We start from the raw sequence: 24,432 nt of genomic DNA on the forward strand, positions 1-24,432 counted from the left end.
ATTAAAAAAAAAAACTCAAGGCATTGTGGAAATGTAAATTATTTTGAGAAAAGTTATTTAAAATGTGATTTGCATTCAGCTTTTATCATTAATAGGAAAAATGTGATTTGTGAACCATTGTAACTATATTTTAATATGTAAACATTTACATAACTATTTTAAAAGGCTTATAGAGCTAAAAGTTCAAAATTCATTTTCTTCAAATTTAATTTTTTATTCTATTTTAGAAGCGTTTGCTGGAAATTTTTAAATACTTACTAGATACTTGAGAATTTCTGCTTTGACCTATGTGTTGTATCTTCTTGTAATGTAAAGGACTAATAGAACACAAAGGAGCGTGAGAAATTGTGAATGCTGGTAGTGGAGTCAGAGAGGTTTGGTTGGAATTGTGGCTCTGCAGCTAGTAGCTGTGTGACCTCAGGAAAGTAAGGGAATTTTTCTGAGGCTTTTTACTTTTGAGTATAGTGAGAAATACATATCTATTTGCTTTAATGAAAACTTAAAAATATATATATTATTTCATTTTAAAGTTCAGTTATTATTTCGTTATCCTTAAATAATGTATTAATTCGAAGAATGTAAAAATATTTTAGGAAAAATTAACAGGTTGATTGAAATTAATCAATTTTACTTTCTGATAGTTTGCAGCTGTTGCAACTTTACCATTTGATGTAGTAAAAACACAAAAGCAGACACAACTTTGGACATATGAAAGTCATAAAAGTAAGTTTAATTGAAAATATTTTTAAGATGCCATTTTTGTTTTTCCTTCCAGATATTGTAGGAATATCTAAAATAAGGAAAACAAGATTTTTTCTTCTGCATTATTCTTTGTGTATTTTACTGAAAGTAATATACTGTTAGAATGGAATACCCAGAAAAACTAAACAAAAACAAAAAATTTAAGAAAATGTAAAGTCTAATGTTTCTTGAATGCCATCAGTTAAGTCTCATACCTGCTTTGATAAAGAAGAAATAATCTTTGTCATTTAAAAGCTAAGTTGTTTTATGATGTTTTTTCCTAAAGTCTATTTTCAGATCTATTTCAAATTATTATGTTTGTTGTCCTTATAAGTCTTTCAAATAAACCAATAAAATAAATTTAGACAAATCAGGATAAAGGATAGGAAATTACTGGAAACATTTTTTCTCTTATTTTTTGATAGTGTATATATATATATATATATATATATATATATACACACACACACACACACACATTTTGTTTGTTTTTAAGCTTTCTTGTAATTTTTTTCTACCTATTATCCCATCTATTTTTATTTCTTCATAACCTGTAATTTCTTCTAGAACAAAAGTATACTCCTATTTACTTGTACTAGGATCCCTCTGTCATCATTTATTCCCTTTAGAAAGTGTAGCAAACCAATGGGAAATTATGTATTACAAAATTATGTAAGTCTTGTGATAAGACTATTAAAATGTAAATAAAAATTCTTCTACCCATGATTATAATGGTTTGCATAAAAAGTAAAATAGGTATAATGTTAAAAGAAGCTGGTTACAGACCTCTACAAATGAATCTGATGGATATTGGTGACATCTTTGTCTTTGACCTGTCAAATACCTATTCTCCTCTTATATTAGAAGCTAATGAAAACCTGGGAGGTAATCAAAGTTTTATTATATTAGGGTTCTCCCACTTCCCTGTTTTAGGCATGAGCCTTCTAGAAACCTAAGCCCTATCTGTCCTCCTTTGACAGTTCAAAATTATTTTGTTTTGTTCTTCTTTTCTTCTCATCAGAATTTCTATTTCCCCTCTTAAGTATAATATTTAACATAGTAGGATTTCACCAATTTCTTTTTGTTGTAATTTAGCATAAATGATTACTGACTGTGGCATTGAGGTAGTGGTGGTCATGGTGGTTGATAAGGGAAAAGATGGGAATCTGTACAGGTAGATTCTAATGCACACTAAAGTTTGGGAGCCACTTACGTTGGTAACTAATCATTGGAGTCACCTGAGGTGCTTATTCAATATACCTAAAGCTGGACATCACCCTCAATAGGATCTCATTTAATGAATCTGAAGTGGAACTCTAGCTTGTATATTTTGAAAATGATCCCTAAGTGATTGTGATATATATCTTCATTGAGACTGGCACCAGGGAGCCATCTTTCTTTATTAGATTTAACTCTTACCTATCACTGGCTTTTTCTAATTAATGTTTCCTCATTTAAACCCAAAAGGAAAAACCTTAATTAAGAGTTGGGTTTTAATTTTCCATGATTATCATTGGTAAATTTTAATCTGTTAGCCTACTTCAGCTATGAACCAGGTACTTAAAGGTTTACTAAGATACATTTCAGTTGAAATTGCACTTGTAATTTGAGTGATAATCAGCTCATACTTAATATTTTGGTTTACATTATTTATCCAAGAAGTAACTCAGCTCCATTTAGAAATGACTTCCTTCGTTCCACAGCTCAACTATACCAAATCCCTTCTCTCTAAGCAAAAAAGAAAATATGAAGTGTTGCATCTATCATACTATAGAATGATAGTTCCATGCAAGTATATGATCTGTCAGCCTACTTTGACCACTTCTTCTATTCTTCATTCATTAGTCAATTACTGAGTGCCTATACTGTGTCAGGCACCATGCTGGTATATACAGATAAATGAGACAATTACCCAAATCCTCAAAGAGCTCATAATCTACTGGAAGAGAGGCTGCATTCAGAAGCACGTTAGCATGTAGTAAGTGCCATATCCTATAACAGAGATAACTTTTACCTAATTTATGAGCGTGTCATATATTATTAATTTTCAAAAATTTAATCTCTGATCTTAGCTTTTTAAACCTAGCCCAAATTTACTTGTTTTCCAGAGGTTAAACTTCTTTTTCTGTGAACACATTTAATATTTTTGAAACACTTCTTAACTGGACAATCGAACTATAGAAAAAAAACACTACTCAAGCAATATTTAAGTTTTAAACATTTAAAATTTACATATTTAATAGATTTAATAAATATTTAGTACATTGGTTTAATATTTAAGGCAATATTTTTTGTATTTCAATATTTCTATATTATATTTCTATTTTAAAATAGAAATAAAAGTATCATGAAATGGTTATACTTGCCAAATAAACTTATTAAAAATGCTCAATTTTAGTAACGCCAAGGAACAGCAGTGAGAGAACATTTTATATAAATTAGACTGTTGGGGAGGATGTAGCTCACTGGGAACTTTATGCCATGATGGTAAGAGTATTATTTTGGAACAGCTACTTTGGAAAACAATCTGGCAGTAGCAAGGAGTCCATTCTGAGTTATCAGTTCTACTCCTAGATATGTGCCCTAGAGAAACTTTTGCACAGGCACAAGGATATCCATGGCAAGATTGTTAAAAACAGCGAAAAGTTAGAAATCACCTAAATGTCCCTTTACAGGAAAATGGATAAATCATTATAATCCATATAATGCAATACCATGCAGCAATTAAAATGAGTAAAATATAGCTACACTTACCAACCTAGATAATTCTGAAAGCACATTGCAGAAGTAAGTGTGCAGTGTGATATCATTTATATAAAGTTTAAAAGGAGGACAAAGAAGAGTATATATTGTTCTGTACATTCCAGATGTATACAAAGAAGAGTATACATCTGGATATGTTTAGATGTAAACATTAAATGCATGAGAAAGATGAAAAAAGAAAGATGAGAGTGATTACCTTTGAGAAGGAGGAAAAATAAAATTGGGGAGGAATATATAGCGGGCTTTAACTGGATCTGAAAAATAAGAGGTATTACGATATAATAAATTTGGATGTTCAGTAAATGACCATTTATTTTCTCTGTGCTTGAAATATTTAATAATAAAAGTGTTTCTTTACAATGTAAGAATTTGCTTATTACCTGTGGGAGTAGCTCTTTAATGTTGAAAAGTTAGGCAGGAGACACTTCTGAGGTTCCACTAGAGCTTGGCTTACCTTCAGTCGATACTCTTTGTCGTTCTCTTAATTTCACCTTCCTGTTAAAATAGAAACTAGTTTGGGGCATGAGTTCTACAATATTAGAAACACCTGCTGCTTGATCACCATTATTTGACCTGTTTTTAAAATTTAAATGAAGTAATTTAAACATGAAGTAAAAATTACCAACTTAGAAAGTCATTGACTTTTTTTAGAAAGTTAAATTTCATTCATATTTTGTAATCAGTGTTGAGTTGCTGTAGTTAGTATGTTTATGCTTATGCTATTGCTAGTATAGCTTCTTAAATCATAAGGCTTCATTTATCTTAGTCTTTATTCATAGTCAGAGATTCTGATATTTTATATAAATGAAATTTGGAGATAATCACACTCCATTAAGTGGCAAAATTCTAGAAAGTCATTTTTGAAAGATACCATTTTATCTTAACTTTTCTTTCCCAGGCTTGCTTAGTGGTACATACTTTAATCTTGTTTAATGATTCAGGGTTGTCTTCCATATAAACATTGATTTTTGTAGAGTAGCCACTCTCAAAAGCTAGAGAGGGCAGTATAGGATTGTTTGCCCATCATCCAGCTGGTCTCAAAACAAGACATTGAAATCTTCATCCTGTTAGCTGTCATGTTGTTTACATGGTAGTGTGCCTGGTTCTTAGAATTTTTTTTTTTTTATCTTATTGTATCTAGTAGTCTGTGGGCCAAGGCAGCTTTTTAGAATAGTGTGTAAATGAAAATAAACAAATTTTGTTTATAAACATTATATTCATAAGCTTTATGTTTATACTTCAGTGACATCTACTTTTGCTAAGTTTTTAAAAAGTTAGTTTTTTATTCACTTTCTTCCAGATATTTGAGTGGTTGCAAATAAGTGAGATGTTATTGTTAGCTAAAATAAACCCTTTGAAGGAGAGAGCACTGGTCTAATTTATTTCAAGACTAGCATATCCATTCAGAAAGGTAGTAATAACTCAGGACACTGCTAGGGAGAATGAGCTGTTTTCCTCAGAAACTCCTTTTAGAAAAAAAAAGTTTTAAAACTATTTACAATAAAATGTGAATGAAAAAATGGTTGTGAGGACTTTTCTTTGGCTTTGGATACCCCATGAAGGTTTCTATATATTTTTTAAGAGATGGGGTCTCACTTAAAAGTTCAAGACCAGGCTGGTCTTGAACTCTTAAGTTCAAGAGGTTGATCTTCCCACCTCAGCCTCCCAAGTAGCTGTCTATACATCTTTTAAAAATTTCATTATGAAAAATTTTTAAGACCTAGAAAAAGTTTTAAAAATACCACCATCAAGTTTAAGAAACAAGCATTATCAAGTCAGGAGACACCCTCAGTACATTCCTCCTTCATTGCATCCAGTCCTATACATCTTTAAACATGCAGCCTTTTTCTGTTTATTATTTTTAATGAATCTAACTATTAAAAATAAAACTTAAAGTAGCTTTTTAGGTAAACAAACCTCTTCTTATGGTAATGAAATGATATATCCCCAAGGGCCATGGACACTACTTTATGTTATCTGTATTAGGAATTATTAAATTGTTATTTATAATAGCATTATTTCTTTATTTTAACATTTAGTATCTATGCCTTTGCATATGTCAACCTGGGTTATAATGAAGAACATTGTTGCTAAAAATGGATTATCTGGATTATTTTCAGGTAAAAATACTTGCTTTACTGAATCATTGAATAGAATGATTACTTTTAAAATACTACCTTCTAAAATTAACTTATAGGAGGAAGTTATAGGTAACATACTACATTTATTTTCTCCTAAATATCTTTAAGTTAAAATAAATGTTAAATAACAGATTTACTATCAATAAGATAAAAATTTCTCTGTAATGTAATATGGATTGAAGTGAGGACGTTGGAGGTGAGCAGTCTTTTCTACTAATTTATGGATTTTAACATATTACTTCATTTAATTTGATAATTATCAGAATAAAGCCAAAAAATAATATTTTTAAAAATAAGGTAAGAAAAGAATTTGTTTTGATTATTCCTATTCTTTTTTCAGGCCTAATTCCTCGCTTAATTAAAATTGCTCCCGCTTGTGCCATTATGATCAGTACATATGAATTTGGAAAGGCTTTTTTCCAGAAACAAAATGTTCGAAGGCAGCAATACTAGTGATGCTGTTTCAACTTGAAACAACAACTATAGCCAAAGAAGATGGAGACTCTTAGGCAAGAATGTTTTTCACCATTATTCTGTCACAATGATTTTATGTCTTTCTTTCCTATAATTTAAATAAATAATTTCAGCTCTACCTCTAAATCATAATTTTAAAATAATTTTTTTCATATTTTTGGTGATACTGAAAAAGATATTCTAGAAATCACCACCATTGAGCATTCTTGTAAAAATAAGACAAATTACTCCTTAGCATCAAAAGCAATCTCTTGAGAGTTTAATATTATGTTTCAGTGTAACATAATATTACCGGGAGTGTGTCGGATACACCAGAACTTTTTGAATTATGTGCTGAGTGATGTACATAGTCTAGAAGAAAAAAGCCCAAGTCTTGTGCACATTTAAATCATGTACATAAGTGTTTCCATATTTCAGTAAAGTAGATAAAGCGGTCGTTAAATAGCATTGTTCACATTGACCAAATATTGCCTGTTTCCTTTAATTCAAATGCATTAGGTTCCCGCCTCCCCCTCCTTCCCGGCCATGTTGCTGTTTCAAGGCTTCATATGTATTAACATTTCTCTGATCAAAATTGTGGCTGTTTTCCTTACGAACCATAATATAATCATTTGTGTGATGTACATTGTGCCATTTTTGATGACTAAATGTCTATATTTCTGCCATTCCTGTAAGAAAGGGAGTTTTTTACTGATAGCAGCAAATGTTCACTTCAGTCAAACTTGGGTGTTCAGTGGTAAACCATATAGTATTTAGACTGGTAAAAATAGTTTGCACACAGGAATAGCCTCTGATTTTTAGCTCTCTTGTAATCCAAGTATCATTGTTCACGGAATTCTCTAGGTCATTTTTATTGTGTTGTTCTAACAAGACAGATTATTGCTACAACAATAGTTATAAGATATTTCTAAAATATCCTTTTTTACTCTAAGTATGGTAGAGTAAGAGGCTAAACAAGAAGCCATTTCCTTGAAGACATTGCTTTCAGTCACGGTACATGTCTAAATAATTTAGCTTATCATTCATTCTATGTAGGAATGAGATAAGAAAGGATATGATGGCAGGAAAAGAAATGCTCTTCATTTTTTATACTTTAATTTCCTTAGGATCTATATCCTTTTTTTTTTTTTAAAAAAAGCACTAATTTATTGCAGTCTTTATTTTAGGAAAATGTGAAGCATTTTTTTCTCCCCTAAAATGAATATATTTAGATGACAAGTCTTTAGTGCTGGTAGAGGAACTAATTGATTTTGTACTATAGTAGGAAAGCGTTTATATGTTTCACCAGAAATAAAGTATGTAGGGTTTGTATGTAATCTTCTGTGTTTATCCTATGTCAGTTTACCTTAAATTTGCAACATACATATCTATATAAATATTCATGACTTTCTTATATTTCATTAAAATGTTTTATGGTTTCTTAAAATCATCACTGTGCTTCTAAATATTTTTATATAAAATCATTGTATAATGCTATACTGTGATATATATTGAAAGTTTATCTTGAACAGTGCTCTTCAACAATATTAAATTTATCTTGCTTTTGCTATGCTTATGGATAATTCATAGAAAAAAAGCAGAAAAACTTAATATGTTCCAAAAGGCAGTTACATATTTCAGTTTAATGTCACCTATAAGTATGAGAAAGGTTTCCATGTCTCCTACCCCTCACTGCACTTAGGAAAATTCTTATTTATGAATAAAGTAAGATAAGTAAATCTAATTGCCAACTAGTTTTTCTACACTTGATCTTAGCCAAAAGGCCGAGAAGCGATGCCAACTAGTTTTTCTAACACACATACATGCGATGTATCTGGATGAAAAGAAGGCTGAATTGAAGCTTTCTTTATACTTCAGGTAAAGAAACATTAATACTTTTAAAATATACTAACAACCAAAAAGTGTTCAGAATTTTGCCATAATAATAACTTAATTTGTATTAAAATAGTACCTAGAAAAATTCAGTCCATGGAATAGCTAAAACTTTAAAATTTTAATTTGCTCCCAGAGTTCTGTCTGATAAAATAATTGAACTATAATTGGCATGATGAATATTCCCAGGTTTTACTTCAGTATATAAATTTAACTGTCAGCCATATGGGCTTTCCAGACTTTTCAATACATATGTTGCAGGAATTGCAATATTTGCAAACATGTGCCACAGCAGTGTTCTTGGTGATGTTTCTAAAACAGTTTTTATTCTATTAATGTTACATTTTCTAACATAAACATTTAATTGATTAATGTAAAATTTAGGAAGGAACATCTTTAATTTTAAATATGAGATGGTTTCAACCTTTAATGTAGTACGTTTGATTTTTTTTTTTAAAGGCAATTTTGTTTCTAGGAAAACTATTCACTGTGGTTATTTAACTGCATATGTTTTTAAAATTTTTCCCTCTTGGAACAACATGTACTGGGGCCTATCAAAGGGTGGAGGGTGGGAGGAGGGAGAGGAACAGGAAAAATAACTAATGGGTACTAGGCTTAATACCTGGGTGATGAAATAATCTGTACAATAAACCCCCATGACACAAGTTTACCTATATACAAACCTGCACATGTACCCCTAAACTTAAAATTAAAAAATAATTCTTCCCTCTTTTTGTCTTGGGCAAAAGTTTTTGGGATGTGGGAAAGTTTATTGTATCCCTTTTGAATTTTCTTCTAAGATAAACTTTTTAAATAAAAGACTACTGCTTTTATATTTAATCTGCCAACATTTATTGGGACATTTTATGTAGTAGGCAGTATATAAAAAGCACTGGAGATAAGACATTTCAGATATTGTTACTGGCCACAGGAGGTTTCAGAGCTATGATTGATTGATAGAAGCATGCAAAGGGAATCATGGGAAATATGGGGAGTTGTTCACTTAGCCTGGGGGCAGAGAAGGGGAGTGGTCAGAGTTGGACTGACAGGCAATCCAATTAGTAAACATGCAGGGAAGTGGGAGTCTCAATAAGGCAATAGAATTTAGTCCATATGGCTTGAACAAAGTATACATGGGAAAATGTAGACATGGAAATGTAGTCAAAGGCCTTGTGCACTAAAGGAGGAACAAGAAGGCCGTGAGAAACCTAGGAAAAACTTTTTGGCACAGTTGTAACAGACTTGGGTTTTGGAAAGATAACTAGCAGTATGGAAAATGGGGCTTATGATAAGGTGAGCTATGTTAAAATCTAAAAGTTTTGGTTTGTATTAAAATATACTTTTTAAATATACCATAATGAAAAAGAGATAATTTTATCATCTTCCCTTTCCTATCATCAGTTAAAATGACAAATGCTGAAACTAAATCGAAGCTGCTTTGCTTTCAGAAGAGCAGAATGAACCACAGTCTTGTGACACTTAAGTGGTAATCCAATATATTAGTTTAGCAAAATCTGCACATTTCATCTAATGATAGGAACTTTAACAAAGCAGTTTTCTAAGAAGTTGTAAATTTGGGACACATTTATAACCACTTAAAAACTGTATGTAAATCTAATGACTTAACCACTAAGTTATGATCTACTTTTTCCGCCAATCATAATTAGTAGTAGCTTGCATTTGGCATTTATCTATCTCTTTAGAACTTTTATATATGATTTTATTTAATGCTTACATCATCCTGATGCCATCTTATAGGTGCCAAGAAGATAGTGATGATTCTTACAGGTGAGAAAACAAACATGACTATTTTATAATTAAATCAGTAACACTGCCAGAACCACTACTAAACTGTACTGATTCAATAGATGTTGTGTATTCTAAAGCATATCATGTTACTTTTTAAAAATAATAGGATATTTAACTTGATGTGAGTTGAAATAAAGATTTCTCTCATTCCATTTTCATGTTAGTATTTTAGGTGTGAAATAATATATATTTACCATATTTGCTGAAACAAAAGTTTAGTGTACTTAAATCAGGTAACTTTTTGTCAAGCAAAATAATAAGACCACCAATGCATAGTACAAAATTTTTAATATACATGCAACAAGTATAATACGCATCAAGGCAACAGAATACACATGGAAATATTGGCCTATAATTCAGCATTCTTTTGGAGGCAAGAGGGAGGGTGAACAATAAACACTACCACCTAAAATTAAAGATTGAGACATACATTGTTTCCTCATGCAAACAGTAACAAACTAACTTTAGTGTGAAATGAACTCTGTAGAAACCTGATTTTATAACAGCAGATGAATTTTATACCAAGATCTCCAAGAAAGGAGGAAAAGTCATGATCCTCAGATGTAATGTTTAAGTCTGCATTTAGCAGCATGTGAAGATGCACAAATTATACATTAGACAAATCTGAAAAATTTTACGATTATGGAATCTTGAATTTCCTTCTACATTATAAAAATGTATGTAAAACCATTAATTACTAAAGAATAATAAATGTTAGTTGAGAGTGGACCATGAATGATAAAGCATTTAAACATTCTGATAGTTCATAGGAAAGCAGCAATAGTGCTCAAGTCCAGCCTAAAATTTTCAAATTTCTCTTTATCCATTTCCTCACTCCCTTCTCCCAAAGTTTCTATTGTCCTCATATTATACCTACCTTCCATCCCCCATGCTGATGAAAACCTGCTTTGGCTACTTCACTCATAATCAGGTATATAGAATTGCGAAATTGAGAACAAAAATGTATCATTTCTCAAGAATATTTGCATTTCTACAAGTATTGAAGCCTTAAGCTTAAAGGAATAAAGCTCTGAATATATTCTGGCACATCTAAGATAACTTATTTTAAGGGCTTCCAGGCCTTTGTCCCTGAAGTGACACTGTTTGACTGTCTTACATAAAAGACTTGCCTTGTTACTACTTATTATCTTAAATTCCAAATTATGAGACTAAGCTCTCAATATTGCAGAAAACCACCACACTCCTCCATTCCTAACACAAAGAATGAATGTGGTAACCTTGGCTCTTAACTCTTCTCAATAATAATAAACAAAAAAACCATATGAACTCCCCAATTAGTACTGTGGCCTCATCATGTAAACAATGTATAAAATTTCTTTGGCACAGCTAATCATGTTTTCCTCATATTACTTACTATAGAAAATACATGCCATACATTTTCAGTATGTTGGGATTTTTAGGGATTAATGTAGCTGTTTCAAAAATTGCAAAAAAATAGAAAAGTACAGATTACAACTTAAAAAAAATAATTTTACCTGTATATAAGTGTGGGGATGTTTTAACATTAAAAATGTTTTAAAATGAGATTATGGTGTGATTAATGATGGAGGCTATAAAACACACATGACACAATTCATTGTTGCACAAACAGGAAAAAGAACCAGCACTGAATATCAGACCTATATTAAGTAAGTATGATAACTACCCTACTGATGCTTGTTTAAAAGCCTCTCACATCCTTAACTGAACTTGAACTCCTTCCTGGCAAAACAATTTTTCAACGTTTGTTCTACATTTTGAAATGTTTCTAGCTTTTGAGGCATACTTGATGATACTTTTACATTGATAATCTTTTAAGAAAATCTTGAAAAACAGTTTATTCATTTTACCTAAATGGCATAAAATACTGTAAAATATTTTCCTTGTGGCACTAACAAATTAAGTCAGTAACTACCAAAACAGGCATATTCCTATGGAATTTATAAAATGTTAAGTGGAATGCTGAGTTGATACCAAATGGTAAATATTAAAGAAAAACTGAATAAGCCACTGTGAGAATGCAGCTGAGAACTTTCCCATTATTAAAAACAAGGCATTTAAAGCATAGAACTTAGGAAGACATTAATGAAAAAATGAAATTAACTTTTTTTTTTTGAAAATCTGAAAGAATGAAAAAATACTTAGCTTAAGTCTCTGGAATAAAACCTTGAAGTCAGTCTCTGGCCACTAAGGTATATTTAAATATATAAAAATCAGCTGAACAATATGTACAATTTGCTATGAACGATTTGGTGGATCTTTGAAAGTTTTTTTTTTAAAGCCTATTCCATTCTGAACTTTCTCAATGACAAATATAAGAATTTTAAAAATGAAAATGGCAGGATCATTATGTTTTTCACTCAAAATCTCTTATCTGGAGGGGATTCTCTCTAATCAATAGAATTTTAGACATGTACCAGAACAATATAAAATTTCAAAGGTCTTCCCAGCAGTCAAACATGTAAATTAAACATTTACAACATAAAAAGTTTTGGCTTTTACATAAAAATTTTCAGGATGGAGTTAGGCCTGGACTTGTCATCTCTGTTGTAGGACTTGCAAGGTAGTCATTAGATTTTAAGCTTGTTAGAGACTTGTAACTTGCCACTGACGTTAGAGATCCACAGAGGCCAAGTAATGAGGGAGTATCTTCTTTACCTGAAAATTAGAATTAAACAGCAAATAATTAATTGCCCTTCAAGAATGATACAAATAAGATCCTAAAACCATTAGAAACTGGAAGAATCAATACTGCGAAAATGACCATACTTCCCAAAGAAACCTACAGAACAAATTGCATGATTGACTGCTATCCCTATTAAAATACCAACATCATTTTTCATAGAATTAGAAAAAAAATCCTACAGTTCATATGGAACCAAAAAGCACAAATACCAAAGCAATCCTAATCAAAAAGAACAAAGCTAGAGGCATCACATTAACTAACTTCAAGCTGTAACCAAAATAGAAGGGTGCTGTTATACAGACACAAAGACCAATGGAACAGAATAGAGAACCCAGAAATAAAGCTGCACATGTATAGCCATCTGATGTTTGACAAAGTTGACAAAAGCAAGCAATGGGAAAAAGACTGTCTATTCAATGAATGGTGCTGGGATAGCTGTCTAGCCATATGCAGAAAAATAAAACATAAGGAAAGGAATTTATGACTCTAGCCATATGCAGAAAAATAAAACATAAGGAAAAGAATTTATGACTAAGTCCTTAAAAGCAATTGCAACAAAACCAAAAATTGACAAGAGGGACCTAATTAAACTAAAGAGCTTCTGCACAGCAAAATAAACTATCAACAGGGTAAACAGACAGCCTACAGAATGGGAGAAAATATTTGTAAACTCTGCATCCAACAAATGTCTGATATCCAGAATCTATAAGGAACTTCAAAATTCAAGAAGCAAAAAATAACCCCATTAAGAGGTGAGCAAAAGACATGAAGACACTTCTCAAAAGAAGACACAGAAGTGGTCAACAATCATATGAATATATGCTCATCATCAGTAATCATCAGAGAAATGCAAATCAAAACCACAATGAGATACCATCTCACACCAGTCAGAATGGCTATTTTAAAAGTCAGAAAAGAAAAGATGTTGGCAAAGTGAGAACAGGGAATGCATTTTGGTTTAAAGTCTGATATTTTAAACCAAATGACATGATATAAGGGTTGCTATGCTGCTTGCTTTGTGTTTCTATTTGCCTGTTACACATTTGTTAATCCCTTTATATTTACTAGCAAATTAGTTCAGCCACTGTGGAAAGCAATTTGAAGATTTCTCAAAGAACTTAAAACAGAATTACCATTCGACCCAGCAATCCCATTACTGGGTATATATCCAAAAGAAAATAAATCATTCTGCCAAAAAGACACATGCACTCGTATGTTCATCATAGCACTATTCACAATGGTAAACACATGGAATCAACCTAGGAGCCCATCAGCAGTGGACTGGATAAAGAAAATGTGGTACATCTACACCATGGACTACTATGCAGCCATAAAAAATGAATGACAGGCCAGGCGCGGTGGCTCACACTTGTAATCCCAGCACTTTGGGAGGCCGAGGCGGGTGGATCACGAGGTCAGGAGATCGAGACCACGGTGAAACCCCGTCTCTACTAAAAAAAATACAAAAAAAAAATTAGCCGGGTGTGGTGGCGGGCGCCTGTAAGTCTGAGGCAGGAGAATGGCGTGAACCCGGGAGGCGGAGCTTGCAGTGAGCCGAGATTGCGCCACTGCACTCCAGCCTGGGCAACAGAGCAAGACTCCGTCTCAAAAAAAAAAAAAAGAATGACATCATGTCCTTTGCAGCAACATGGATGAAACTAGAGACCATTATCCTAAGTGAATTAACACAGGAATAGAAAACCAAATACCACATATAATTTCTTATAAGTGAGAGCTAAACACTGAATACTCATGGACATAAAGATGGCATTGGTAGACACTGGGGTCAACTAGAAGCGGGGGTGTTGGGGGGGGGGGCCAAGGGTGGAAAAACTACCTGTTGGGTACTATGCTCACTACTTGGGTGATGGGATCAATTGTACCCTAAACCTCAGCATCACACAATATACCCATGTAACAAACCTGCAAATACACCCCTTTGAATCTAAAATAAAAGTTGATATTAAAAAGAGAGAGTATAATAATTACTGAAAATAATAATTTTAAAAAAGAAAATTTTAATTTCAGCTTATATTTCCCTGTTACCCACAAGTTGTTTGATGGGTTTATACCCAGGTGGAGGGGCCCTTTTGAACAACAACAAAAAAGTTATCAATAATTTCTAGGGTTCTTTTGCATTGTGATTAGAGATTAGAGAATACTGTTTGTAATATTTTACTTTATAAATGTATTGCTTTCTCTTTTTCTTGAGATAGGGTCTAACTGTGTTGCCTAGAATGGTCAGGAACTCCTGGGCTCAAACAATCCACCCAGGTAGCTAGGGGATTACAGGCATGCACCACTGCACCCAGCTTATGTTTTCTTTATGAGCTAACTTCTGAACATTTTTGAGACTGTTCTATCTGTACTTAAGAAGAAGTTATATTATCTATTTTCAGGTTATAAAGTTCCATAGAGCATAAGATACACCCTAGTGATTGTTGTTTAGGTGTATTATATTCTTTTTTGTCTATTTGATTTGTCTTAGAATAGTATGTCTCCAACTGTCACTGGATTTTTATCTATGTCTCCTTATATAAAGGCGGATGTCATTATTTGTTGTATAATCCTGTTATATCTTAATTTTTTTTAGCATTAAAATGTATCTTTCCTTGTAATGCTTAATGCATTTTGGTTTAAAATCTACCCATCTGATATAAGGGTTGCTACCCTGCTTTCTTTGTGTTTTTTGGTTTTGTTTGTTTTTGAGACAGTCTCACTCTAGCACCCAGGCTTGAGTGCAGTGGCGCAATCTCAGCTCACTGCAATCTCGGCCTCCCAGATTCAAGCAATTCACCTGCCTCAGCCTCCCCAGTAGCTGGGATTGCAGGGGCCCACCACCGCACCTGGCTAATTTTGTATTTTTAATAGAGACAGTGTTTCACCATGTTGGTCAGGCTGGTCTCGAATTCCTGACCTCAAGTGACCTGCCCGCCTCAGCCTCCCAAAGTGCTGGGATTACAGGCATGAACCACCATGCCTGGCCCCTTTGTATTTTTATTTGCCTGTTACACATTTGTCTATTCCTTTATATTTAGCCATTCAGAATAAATCATAATTTTGTTGTAATTTTATGTATATAGTTATATTTACTGTTTCTCCTTGGTATATGTTGTTTGCCATTTCATTAATTTCTTTTGATATGCTGTCTGCTGTGAAAATTATTTTGCTTTGTTAAATTTGCTATGCTTCTCTTTCTAGATGACACATTTGCTTTAAAAAAATTATTTAGGAAGGTTTGTATTTTAGTTCTAGTTGTTACCTTTATACAACTAGACAAATCTAGTGCCAACTTCATTCTTTTCTCCCTTTCTAGTTTGTTTCATCTTTTTGCCTGGAAGTCACCAGTATGTTTTCATTATTGTTACTATGTAATAATTTTAGTAGAATTTGTCTTGTAGGTGATTACTTCAGGTAAATTTTCTTTAGTACTTGGTTAGATCTTTCAATTTGTATATTATGTCTTCATTTACTTCCAAACATTTTTCTTGAATGATAGATTTTGGTATTAGTTCTGTTCCACTATTTTATCTTCTCCAGTGACTCTATAAACATGTAAATTCGATATTCTTGCCTTTCCAATTCAACCACTTCCTAACTCATTTTACTTCTTTCTTTATCTCATTTTCATTCTCTTGGTTGTTTTCCCATTTTTCTTCAATGTTTTAGATTAAGTTTTCTTTCAAATCCATTCTTCTTTAGATACCTTGTATTAGTCCATTTTCATGCTGCTGATAAGGCATACTTGATACCTGGAAATTTACGAAATAAAGAGGTTTAATGGATTCACACTTCCACGTGACTGGGGAAGCCTCACGATCATGGTGGAAGGTGAAAGGCACATCTCACATGGCAGCAGACAAGAGGAGAGAGCTTATGCAGGGAAACTCCCCTTTTTAAAACCATCAGATTTCGTGAGACTCATTCACTATCATGAGAACATCACACTAAAGATCTGCCCCCATAATTCAATCACCTCCCACCAGCTTCCTCCCATGACGTGGGAATTGTGAGAATTAAAATTCAAGATGAGATTTCGGTGGGGACAGCCAAACCATATGATTCTGCCCCTGGCCCCTCCCAAGTCTCATGTCCTAACATTTCAAAACTAATCATGCCTTCCCAACAGTCCCTCAGAGTCTTAACTCATTTCAGTATTAATTCAAAAGTCCACAGTCTGATGTCATCTGGGACAAGGCAAGTTCCCTCTACCTATGAGCCTGTAAATCAAAAGCAAGTTAGTTACTTCCTAGATACAATGAGGGTACAGGCACTTGGTAAATACAGTTGTTCCAAATGGGAGAAATTGGTCAAAACAAAGGGGCTGCATACCCCAAGAAAGTCCAAAATCTAGCAGGGCAGACAAATCTTAAGGTTCCAAAGTGATCTCCTTTGACTCCATGTCTCAAATCCAGGTCATGCTGATGCAAGGGATGGGTTCCCATGGTCTTGGGCAGCTCCACCCCTGTGGCTTTGCAGAGTACAGCCTCACTTCCGGCTGCCTTCACTGGCTGGTGCTAAGTGTCTGTGGCTTTTCTGGGTGGTTGATGCAAGATGTCAGTGGATCTACAATTCTGGAATCTAGAGGACAGTGGTCCTTTTCTCACAGCTCCACTACGTGGTGCCCCAGTAAGGACTCTGTGTGGGGGTTCTGACCCCACATTTCCCTTCTGCACTGCCCTGGCAGAAGTTCTTCATGAGGGCCCCACCCCTGCAGCAAACTTCTGCCTGTGCATCCATGTATTTCCTTACATCTTCTGAAATCTAGGCAGAGGTTCCCAAACCCCAATTCTTGACTTCTGTGCACTTGCAGGCTCAACACCATGTGGAAGCTACCAAGGCTTGAGGCTTAGATATTTCTCCCATTGTCTTGGATTAACATTCGGCTCCTTGTTACTTATGCAAATCTCTGCTGGCTTGAGTTTCTCCTCAGAAAATGGTATTTTCTTTTTCTCTTTTTTTTTTTTTTGAGACAGAGTCTTGCTCTGTCACCCAGGCTGGAGTGCAGTGGTGCGATCTCGGCTCACTGCAAGCTCCACCTCCCAGGTTCACGCCATTCTCCTGCCTCAGCCTCCCAAGTGGCTGGGACTACAGGCACCTGCCACCACGCCCGGCTAATTTTTTTTGTATTTTAATAGAGACGGGGTTTCACCATGTGCAGGAGGTATTTTCTTTTCTATCACATTGTCAGGCTGCAAATTTTCTGAACTTTTGTGCTCTCCTTCCCTTATAAACTGAATGCCTTTAACAGCACCCAATCACTCTTGAATGCTTTGTTGCTTAGAAATTTCTTCCACCAGATACCCTATATCATCTCTTTCAAGTTCAAAGTTCCACAAGTCTCTATGGCAGGGGCAAAATGCTGCCAGTCTCTTTGCTAAAATATAACAAGAGTCACCTTTGCTCCAGTTCCCAAGTTCTTCATCTCCATCTGAGACCACCTCAGCCTGGATTTCATTGTCCATATCATTATCAGCATTTTGGTCAAAGATATTCAACAAGTCTCTAGGAAGTTCCAAACTTTCCCACATTTTCCTATCTTCTTCTGAGCTCTCCAAACAGTTCCAACCTTTGCCTGTTAACCCAGTTCCAAAGTCCCTTCCACATTTTTGGGTATCTTTTTAGCAGTGCCCCACTCTACTGGTACCAATTTACTATATTAGTCCACTTTCACACTGCTGATAAGACATACCCAAGACTAGGCAATTTGTGAAAAAAAGAGGTTTAATGGACTCACAGTTCCACATGGCTGGGGATGCCTCACAATCATGGTGGAAGGTAAAAGGCACATCTCACATGGTGGCAGACAAGAGAGCTTGTGCAGGGAAACTCCCCTTTTTAAAACCATCAGATCTTGTGAGACTCATTCACTATCATGAGAACAACCTGGGAAAGATTCGCCCCAATAATGCAATCACCTCTCACTGGGTTCCTCACATGACACGTCATTTCTTCTTATTTCTTAGACATTGATGGTCTTAGGTTTTGATTTCCAATTTGAAATGTTTCTGTCTTATGACTAATTGCTTGTTGGAGGATATTTAATAAAATTATACGATTTTATTTTATGAAAGTATCAAATTATCACATGTACCCCCAAAATATGTATATCCATTATGTATCAATTTTAAAAGTTACTTTAATAGGATACAAAAATTATATGGCTTTATAACGTTTTTTTCCTGCTTCACTATTGTTTTCCTGGGCGGTGAAGTTCATTGGCTTAATTATTTTTCTCAATTTATGTGATTTTTTAAATTAGTTTTGCAAGGTATAACCAACCCAAATGCCCATCAATCAATGAGTGGATACAGAAACTGGCATGTATGTATGTATTTTTTTATGTGTGTGTGTGTGTGTGTGTGTGTGTGTGTGTGTGTGTGTGTATATATATGAAATGGAATACTACGCATTCATAAAAAGGCATGAATTAATGGCATTTGCAGCAACTTGGATGAGATTAGAGACTATTATTCTAACTGAAGTAACTCAGGAATGGAAAACCAAACATCGTATTTTCTTACTTATAAGTGGCAGCTGAGCTATGAGGATGCAAAAGCATAAGAATGAGACAAAGGACTTTGGGGACTCAGAGGAAAGGGGTGGGAAGGGGATGTGGGATAAAAGACTACAGTTGGGTGCAGTGTATACTGCTCAGGTGATAGGTGCACCAAAATCTCACAAATCACCACTAAAGAACTTACTCATGTAACCAAACATCACCTGTTTCCCAATAACTTATGGTGATAAAAAAATTAAAAAAAATAAAGATACTCAATTTTAAAGAAAGAAAAAAATAGTTTTGCATAGACAGTGTGTTTGCTCCTCAGGATTTCTATGGAAAGGGCTATGTGATTTGGATGGTTTATGAAATTTTAAAAAGAGTACCTGTTGGGGTTCAATCAGGCTGGTGGGAAAAATATTAGAGATAGTTACAGAAAGAGACACAAATCTTCTTGGAAGGCCAGAGGTTTGCATAACTTCGGTAATAGATCTGGCTAAAGGTGGCCTGATCCCTTTACCTTTAGTTAAACAAATTAAAATAGTAATAAGGAAAGGCAGAGTAGTTTAGCTAGCTAGCTTGCTTACTCATGTGACCTTAAGACTAACCTTTGATGTACCCTGGGTGCTTAAGTGCCCTTTACTCCCCACAATGTCAATTACCCTCTAATGGTGTTGACTCAAGCTTTTGTTAATTAATCTTACTGAATAATCAGTCTGACTAGCTGATCAGGGCCAAGTCACAACTGTTTACAGGACTCAGCAGAGAGCCTGTAAGCAGCTGGGACCTTCAGCTGGACTAGCAGAGCAGAGTATCTGTGTGTCAGTGTACTTTATTCATCCATCACTGGGTCAGGGGTCTGCAAGGGACAGACTCCCCATAGCTCGTGCCCCCTCAAGAGGAGTGCTGCCGCAAGTACCTTCTTCTATCAGTGTGCCAAAGTATGTTGTTGTTGTTGTTTGTTTTTACTGTATGGCTTTTCTGGCTTTAAATTTACCTTCTTAACACTGCTTCTCTGCATCCTACATGTACTTTACCAGAATGCTGTTTTCATATGTTCACACTTAGGGTTGACTTTATCTTTCTAGAGGTGATTTTTGATCAATCAAAATTCACACATCCCAATTCCTTCTTTTGCACAGTTCAATTTTTCCTCCACCCCTGTGCTCACAGCTTGTTACAGGAGCATGAGAGCCTGCTTGTATTTGGTATTTATTTTTCTACTCCCAGGCAATTTGAAGTTTATTTCATGTCTGCTATTTATGCTAAAAGCTTGGGTTTTGTGTGGCTTTATTTGTTCTCTTTTTAAAATTATATTTGTTTAGGATATGCTGATTCAAACCTGCATCACTCCATTGCCTCAGCTGTCCAAAATTCCTCAGTTTTTTAAAATCAGAGTTGAGAATTCTAGGAGTCTTAACTCATGAGAACATGTTTCCTTCCTGATCACCAGTTTTTTATAGTCTATTATGCTTATCATGCAGCCTCCTTTCTTGTTGGGTGGCAGTTGATTTTTGGTTAATTTTTACTCATTTTATTAAATAATTGGGTATGGAAACTCTGTAAGTAACTTTTAATCTGTTATTAAACCTTGAATTATTGAAGACAATACAGTTGTTTTTATAGTGTCAAAATGTTCATTATTACTCTTGTCCTGTTGATATCAAAATACCTATAATTAAAAATTAGAATAAAATCCTAAATGTCTTTTAGATGAAGAATCATCATAAATAAATTCATTCATAGTATGAATTATCTTTTAAAATATACTCATTATAGATTATGACAGTGAATCCGAGTTACTATTGGATTTATAAAAAAGTACTAAAATATTAAAATATTAAGATTAAGGCCCTTTGAGAACATTTCAACAACCAACTTAAAGCAGAAAATTCAGTTCAACATAATATTTACACTGCCTGAGCCTGCTGGTTAAATGAATTTCTACTTTATTCCTCACATCCTATGTCATTATATGGTTACTTGATCAATAAATGTTTAATAAGTTGCCTATTTTGTGTCAAGACTCTAGTCATACACTGGTGAAAATGATGGATAAGATTTTTACCCTCATGAACCTTACAGTTCAGAGGGGGTTTACAGACAAGAATCATAATAAAATGCATGGCAGTATGATAGAGCATCCCTGGGATGGGCTGGGAACAGAGATGGGGATGGGGGTGGCTATTTACAGTGTGGCAGGCAGTGAAAGCTTCTTTAGAAAGATGACATTTGAAGAGAATCTACCACGCAAAGGCCTTAAGAAAGAAGCTTTGGGGCAGTGGAAAAAGCAAGTGCAAAGACAGTCAAGGTAGGAACCAGCCTGAAGAAATAGCTAGGTCAGTTTGCTGTGGTACACAGAACAAGAAAAAGAATGGTATGAAATGAGGCAGATGCTGGCAAGAACAAGGTCAAGTAGGAGGCTAGGAAAAGCAGTTTGGATTTTATTCTAATTGCCACTGAAAGCCATTGGAGAGTTTTAAGCAGGCTTATAATATTTTCTGATTTAAGTTTTTAAAGGTCACCTGATTACTATGTGGAGAATGGACTGTGAGGGGGCAAGCATCTTGCTCCAAATGGCAGAGACTAAGGTTGTAGTAATAGAGAAGATTATGAGTAAATGTATACAGCATGTTTTATATGGGAGCTGACAGGACGTGTTTATAAATTGACTGTAATTGTAAGGAGAAAGAATAGAATCTAGGATAATGGCTATAGTGCCAATATTTATTGCAAGAGAGAAGGCAGGGTAAAAATTGGAGGCTTAAGGGAATGCAGGTTCCCCTGAGGTAGGGGATTATCTTTCTTCCCCTAGCTCTCATATATACCCGAAGTCATAAACTGGGAGGAAAGAAAGAAAGATAAAAGATTGAGAGCCAGATCATACCAGTGAACTCATCCAATCCAAAGTGCTGGAGTAACAGCTTTAACCTATGCTGACGGAGAGAAAGAAAAGAGCTTTGAACCGAATAGATGACTGGTTTTAAAACCAATAGGTTGAGTCTTAGAAACTGAAATGGGACCATATAATTCAAACTAGCCTGAAAAGTTAGGGAATTGAACCAAATGATGTTGGAAAGATGCAACCCAATGGGAAGACAGGCTGATATTGCATATCTGAAAGCAGTAATAGGAAAAAATAAAACACTTTTATGTTTGTTCCTGAAGATTTTTAAAATACTCAATAAACCAGGTACCATGAGTGATTCAAGAATGAGGGAAGTGGTCAGTTGTGTCAAAAGCTGCTGAGAAGTTTAATGGAATAAGATAGAACTGACTTTAGCAGTTCTCTGCAATATGTTAATAGCTGATTACCTTGATGAGTCCTTTTATTAAAGTGACACAAAAGCTAGATTGGCAGGGGTAAAAAAAAGTACAGGAAGTGAGTAAATGAAGGTAACAAAGACAAGTGTTTTGAGAAGGTTAGCCACAAACACACACACGAGAAAGACACAAAGGCAGACCATTTTTAATCATAATGGCTGCTTAATTTCTAGCATGATTAACAGGGATGTCACTATTATTCTCTGGCAATCATCTGTAACCAAAATGTAGATGGTGCAGGAAAAGCATAATTTTCAAATAGTTCTTTGTTTTCTTACCTTCACTCATTACATTTAATGTGTCTTGTTTTCCATCTCCTTCTTGTGACTGGCCTGGATCCAGTGAAGTCTGAGAAAGGCTAACTTCTGCTGATAACTGGTCAAGACTTTGATAACTTTTCCTGTAAAGCAAGGATGAAATACTACTTGAATTTCTTTTCACAAGAAAATAATTTCTTGAGTGGTTATTTAATGGTTTTCAATATGTTAAATTTCTGGTTAAAATTCTCCCCAGCATTTCTCCTAAATTTTGCTTCATATTCTTGGCTTCAGTATGATCTCCATTATACTTTCCCTCTATCCTCTTTCAAGGCATATCTATTTAATCCATTGGAAAACAGGAAAAAAAAGACAATTTGTCAGACATAATCTTCATACCAATTTTTTATTACATAGATGGTTAAGAAATGGGAACTTCTGGTTATTACCAATTTTCAAAGAACAGAAAATCTTCAGATTACTCTTAATGAAGATATAAAATTGGCATAACAATAATGACCTAGTGTCTTTTAAGCACTTCAGAATTCTTCAGTGCCTGGACATTATTACAGATGGCCTTGACATTATTACAGATTATATAGCAACAAAAACAAATTATTATTACAAATTCCTGTAATTAAGAAGTTTAAAAACTGCTGGGTAATAAAATACCTGTTTGTATTAATATACATCAAGATGATTAAACTCCTCTCATCTAGTTGCTATTTTGAGGCCCATTTTCTATTAAGCTAATAAAAAGTTAATTATATTCGATGATAAATTAAGTTATAAATGGAAAATTAATGAAAGCTTATTATTAACCTTTCCTCATATTTGGTTCTTCAGGATAAAACCAACTCAAAAGATAATTGCAGCTTTGGTGTTACATTTTACATAACAGGACAGAATTATTATTTCCATATATAAGTAGTCTAGGGAAAGAATATGTTTTTCAGCCTCAATACCTATTTCCTAAGGTAGCCAAACACCATCTAATTTCCTAGAAATATATTTTACAATAATTTTTATAGGAATGCACATGTAATTTAAATTATCTATTTCACAGTTATCTCTAGTCACATACACAAAAGTAGACTTAGTTACAGGTTTTCAAAAATATGTATATTAAATGTGATTTGAATGCTTATATGTAGTCTCCATTTTATGTTAATTCACGACTCCATTCAAAATGAGGAGGAAGGGGGGGAAAGAATTTACTTTAGTAACTGAATAACAAACTAGATTGACCGTTTAAAAAAAAGGCAAAGCCCAATAGGTTTTACCAAAACATTTTTAATTGCTTTTGTATATATTCTCCATCAATTTTATTAAGATTTTATAGGATTTCATAACGAATGGATATATACAACAGGTAAATATTTGTCTTTCCCTCTAAGAAATGAAGAATGAGGTGACAGAATCACTTTACCCCAGCTTACAATACAGTTTTCTCACTTTATAATTTGATTACTTTTAAATGCTTATAGTATTAAAGTCCTTAGTTAAAATAATTTTTAACTACCAGGAAATTCTACTATTGCAGGAAACTCATGATGATTACAACAGATAACATTTATATGAGCTATGTAACGTGCAATAAAAATGATATCTAATATTTATATGGCATGTACTATATGTTGGGCACTTGTCTACATATATTATATATATGAACTTATTTCATCCTCACAACTACCATAAGAAGCTAGAATTCTTACTATCTGCACTTTATGGCAGAATAAACTGGGTCACAAAGAGATTAGATTTAAACCTGTTAGTCTGGCTCTAATTCTCTCTCCTTAAATACTATGCTATCTACTCCCTAGTATAGGAAGAAAAGATTTGGCTTCCTATTTTATTAGAAAT

At 33.9% G+C, this 24,432-nt stretch overlaps 2 protein-coding genes and 1 pseudogene across 11 annotated transcripts in view; 1 reads left to right on the plus strand and 2 right to left on the minus strand.

Moving 5' to 3' along the window:
* Window positions 1-9,993, plus strand: part of SLC25A40 (solute carrier family 25 member 40) — a 129,992-nt gene extending 119,999 nt beyond the window's left edge. For all 4 annotated transcript variants that reach the window (XM_058425105.1, XM_058425112.1, XM_058425115.1 and 1 more), the window contains 3 exons: window positions 642-723; window positions 5,544-5,624; window positions 5,986-9,993. In XM_058425105.1, coding sequence (XP_058281088.1) covers window positions 642-723; window positions 5,544-5,624; window positions 5,986-6,098 — 276 coding nt within the window. In that variant the 3' untranslated portion in view covers window positions 6,099-9,993. The remainder of the gene's footprint in view (window positions 1-641; window positions 724-5,543; window positions 5,625-5,985) is intronic.
* Window positions 7,763-7,894, minus strand: LOC116810008 (U2 spliceosomal RNA; annotated as a pseudogene).
* A 78-nt stretch (window positions 9,994-10,071) lies between the features above and the next one.
* Window positions 10,072-24,432, minus strand: part of RUNDC3B (RUN domain containing 3B) — a 196,597-nt gene continuing 182,236 nt past the window's right edge. For all 7 annotated transcript variants that reach the window (XM_032761177.2, XM_032761176.2, XM_058425075.1 and 4 more), the window contains 2 exons: window positions 22,591-22,712; window positions 10,072-12,458 (listed from right to left, as the gene is read on the minus strand). In XM_032761177.2, coding sequence (XP_032617068.1) covers window positions 12,313-12,458; window positions 22,591-22,712 — 268 coding nt within the window. In that variant the 3' untranslated portion in view covers window positions 10,072-12,312. The remainder of the gene's footprint in view (window positions 12,459-22,590; window positions 22,713-24,432) is intronic.

This window comes from Hylobates moloch, unplaced genomic scaffold, assembly GCF_009828535.3.
Source record: "Hylobates moloch isolate HMO894 unplaced genomic scaffold, HMol_V3 SCAFFOLD_1, whole genome shotgun sequence".
NCBI classification, from domain to species: domain Eukaryota; kingdom Metazoa; phylum Chordata; class Mammalia; order Primates; family Hylobatidae; genus Hylobates; species Hylobates moloch.